Genomic DNA, 4,021 nt, shown 5'->3' on the forward strand with positions numbered 1-4,021 from the left:
ATAAACTCAGTACATGCAGAAAGGAAGTGGAAGTAGTATTGTGCGCAGCCCCCAGCAAAGGAGATTTTTTTTCTCAGAAAATCAACCAGAACCTTGGGAACAGCACAGGTTGTGATTAAGATTTAACTGAAGGAAATGTGGCTGAGGAAGAAATATATAGGTGAATGGGATCTATAGTCCACCCAGATTAATATGACAATGAGAGAATATATATTTCAGTTAATTATTAGATACTCTTGAAGTGAGTATTAATGATATAAAAGCAAGAGGCTTCTGTGTAACCAACCAGGTTTTGGTCTTTCTCTTTCCTTCTTCCTGAATCATGCCTTCCTAAATCTATCTCCTCATCCTCACCCTTTTACTTTTTCATTGGTGCTACCAAATATTGGTATATTGATTTAATTTGTAGGATCTTAGCAAATTGTCTGTAAGTTTTCTCTACCTCTTCATTTTCAGCAACTAATGTTGGTACATAAGCTATAATCATTTTTATATTTTCATTATCATAATTAGTACTACAATACTAGACAACAAAATATTCTATGAAATAATATTTCTTCTTCTTGTTACTATAAAACCTATTCTGTCAATTCCTTTCCTTGCCTCTCCAAGGAGTACCTGTAAGCCATCCTTCCATTTAGCTATAATTTCCTTCTCCTGGTTTTATTTATAGCAAGAATGTCAAAAATTGATATGATTCAGTTCCTCCAGAAATATGACTGTGTGTTGGCTGTTAGACAAGGATCTAGCATTTAGAGCACTGGTGGTCAAATTAAAGTTTATTGATGGTGTAAAAATGACTGATTTTTAGCACCCTCTGCCTCATTTCCCTCCACTTCAGAATTGGAAAGGGGAAATACTGAAAGCCATTTTACATTTTTCTTTTTTTTTTCATGGTGAAATTATTCATGACCCTGTAGTCAACTTACTATTGATGTGCCTCTCTTATAATTAACTAGCTCAGTCTTTAGAAAACAGACTCCATCTGTAGCAGAAGCCATATTTGCATCCTTTCCAGAATGGTTGAACTTGCCAAAGCTAATGATCTGCTGGCATGGCCTTTGAGAGCTCAGGACCAATCTCATGCCACAATGAGACATCAGAGTAGAAATAAGTAGAAGGAAATAAGCATTTACATAATACTTAATATGTGCCAGGCACTGTTATAAGCAATTCACAAATATTATCTTATTTAATCCTCACAACAATCTGAAAGATAGGTGCTGTTATTCCACATTTTACAGTTGAGGAATTGAAGCAAATAAAAGCTAAGTGATCTGCCCAGGGCTACACAGCTATTAGGTGTCTGAGGCCAGATTTGAACTCAGGTCTTACTGACTCTAGGCCCAGTGCTCTATCCACTGTGCCATTTGGCTACTGAGTAGGACTGCATGGGGGTGAAAAAACACATTAAATTACTTGAGATGAACCTATGTTGGGCCATTTATTTCCAAAGTCTGTTGATTTGTGGAGTAAATAAATCAAGATTTTTTATCGTGGCCTTTTGATAAAATGTGAGTGCCTACCAATTGCATCAAAATGATGAATTATATCAGTGAATCATAAGTATGGCTTGATGATATACTTCTTTGTCAAAAAATTGGAAGTCAATTAGCACTCCATTCCCAATATTAAGATGTAATGATTAGAGTATATGTAACATTTTACAAATATAAGGTGTTTTATGTGTTCTTTGAGACTCATGGCAATGCTTTGAGGTAGGTATTCTGCATAGTTGTTCTTATTTAGTAGTTTTTCAGTCATGTTCTGGCTCTTTGTGACCCCATTTGAGGTTTTCTTGGCAGAGATACTGGAGTGGTTTGCCATTTCCTTCTCCAGCTCATTTTGCAGATAAGGAACTGAGGCAGTTGCCCAGGGTGACACAGCTAGTAAGCATCTAAGGCCAGATTTGAACTGAGGAAAATGAGTTTTCCTGGCTCCAGACCAGGCATTCCATCTGCTGCATCACCCAGCTGCCCTCGAAGTAGCAGTACCCTCATTTTGCAGATGAGAAAACTGACCCTCAGTGTGTAAGCAACTTGCTGAGAGTTATACCACATAGCTAATCAAGTACAGAGCTAAGACTTGAACCCAGGTCTTTTGACTCTAAGTTTATTGTCTGAATGCTCAAATGCCTTCTATCTCCAAAGTCCTGTGATTCTAAGGTATCATTCCATAAATATTCCTTTCTTCTTTCTGGCAGCTAGGGCAACTGTTTTGATAAGTGCTCAAGTTGATTCTATTTGGAAACATTGGATTCTCTTCCCAGGTGTTCCAGTGACTGTGAGATGTTTAAATTCAGATCCACAGGGTGAAGTACACCAAAGTTTTTGGTCTCGACCTATGATTTTATCAATATGAAAGTTTCTCCACCCAGGAAGATCTCTATTCATCTGTACATTTTATATGTTCTTTGTAGAGTTTTGTATTGCAAGTGACATCTTCTGGAGGAAACACTTATCCAAGAAAGGAAACAAAGAGACCTTTAAGGTCCTGTCAGTGTCTGTGAAGGTGCTGTGGCTAGCTCCAGATTGTTTCAGTGTTCAGTCATTTGAGTTTCTCTTGTTTACCTCCCCTTTCATTCATGTAATCAATAAACACTTATTAAGTGGTGAGTACATGCCAGACACTGTGCTAAGTGCTGAGGATGCAAAAAGAGGCAAAAGATAGTGCCTGCCCTCAAGGACCCAATATTACAAAGTAATTGCCATTTTTACTCACAATCTGTACATACCACACTTCTTCTTGATGACTTTTCTGAGACCCTCTTTGAAGTCTTTATTCCTTAGGCTATAAATGATAGGATTTAGCAGGGGTGTGACTACTGTGTAGAATATGGAAATGATCTTGTTGAGTTCAGGTGACTGATGGGCATTGGGGTGGACATACATGAAAATCATGGTCCCATAGTAGATAGCAACCACAGCCAAGTGGGAGCCACACGTAGAGAATGTCTTCATCTGACCAGAGGCTGAAGGAATCTTCAAGATTGAGGACACTATGAACACATAAGAGACCAGAGTAAGGAGAAAACAAATACACAATACAGCAATGGACAGGATGAAGATTGTAATTTCAGTGATGAATGTACTGGAGCAGGAAAGCTGCATCAGGGGTGGGAGGTCACAGAAAAAGTGATTGATTTGGTTTGGTCCACAGAAATTCAATTTGGAGATCATTAAGGCAGGCAGAAAGCCAGTACCAATCCCAGTTACCCAGGATCCCACCGCCAACTTGGTGCAGACTTCAGAGCTCATCAGGATAGAATAGTGGAGAGGATTACAGACAGCTAGATAACGGTCATAAGCCATCATGGCCAAAAGAAAGCATTCAGTAGCACCAAAAAAACAAAAAAGTAAAGTTGGATTATGCATGCTGAGAAAGAGATTGACAAGCCCTGGGAAAGCAGGTTGGACAAGAGAAGGGGAACAATGGTGGTAGTGTACCAGATCTCTAAAAAAGAAAGGTGTTTGAGGAAGGAATACATGGGTAAATGCAGCCGGTGATCCTGGTTCACCACTATAATGATTATAATATTACCAATTACAGTCATAATGTAGAATAAGAGGAAGATGACAAAGAGAAAATTTTGCCACTCAGAGATGTTCTGAAAGCCTAGGAGTTGGAACTCCATGATGGTGGTAGCATTCCAAGATTCCATTGCCTGTAAAAGATATTTGAGAAAAATTAGAAGGCATGAAGAACAGATTCCTATTTTCTTTTAACTATGCCTATCATAATAACATGTCCCCTGATGACATATTAAAAAATAAAGCACTCCATTTACAGATTCTACCATGATAATTTCATCAGTATTAGAGAGTTTCTAGTGAAAAAATACTCTTTACCAATGGAGATTATCACCAACTCAGAAATTTATAATCTTAAAGAGTTGGCTGGGTTGCCAAACTCCTATGGACAATGAGGACCTACCTGAACTCATTACTCAATGATTAACTTGCTCAGGGTTGTACAGACAGTATTTAGCAGAGATAGGCCTTGAACTCAGGAATTTCTGACT

General features: G+C 38.3%; 1 protein-coding gene across 1 annotated transcript; it reads right to left on the reverse strand.

Annotated features, from left to right (window-relative positions):
* Positions 1-2,717: 2,717 nt before the first annotated feature.
* On the reverse strand, positions 2,718-3,661 carry LOC110194225 (olfactory receptor 11L1-like). Its single transcript, XM_020966415.2, is given in 2 exon segments — positions 2,718-3,349; positions 3,352-3,661. Coding segments are annotated over 2 exon segments (942 nt in total).
* Between the last annotated feature and the right edge of the window lie 360 nt (positions 3,662-4,021).

This window comes from Phascolarctos cinereus, unplaced genomic scaffold (genome assembly GCF_003287225.1).
Source record: "Phascolarctos cinereus isolate Bilbo 61053 unplaced genomic scaffold, phaCin_HiC Scaffold_5;HRSCAF=322, whole genome shotgun sequence".
NCBI lineage: Eukaryota > Metazoa > Chordata > Mammalia > Diprotodontia > Phascolarctidae > Phascolarctos > Phascolarctos cinereus.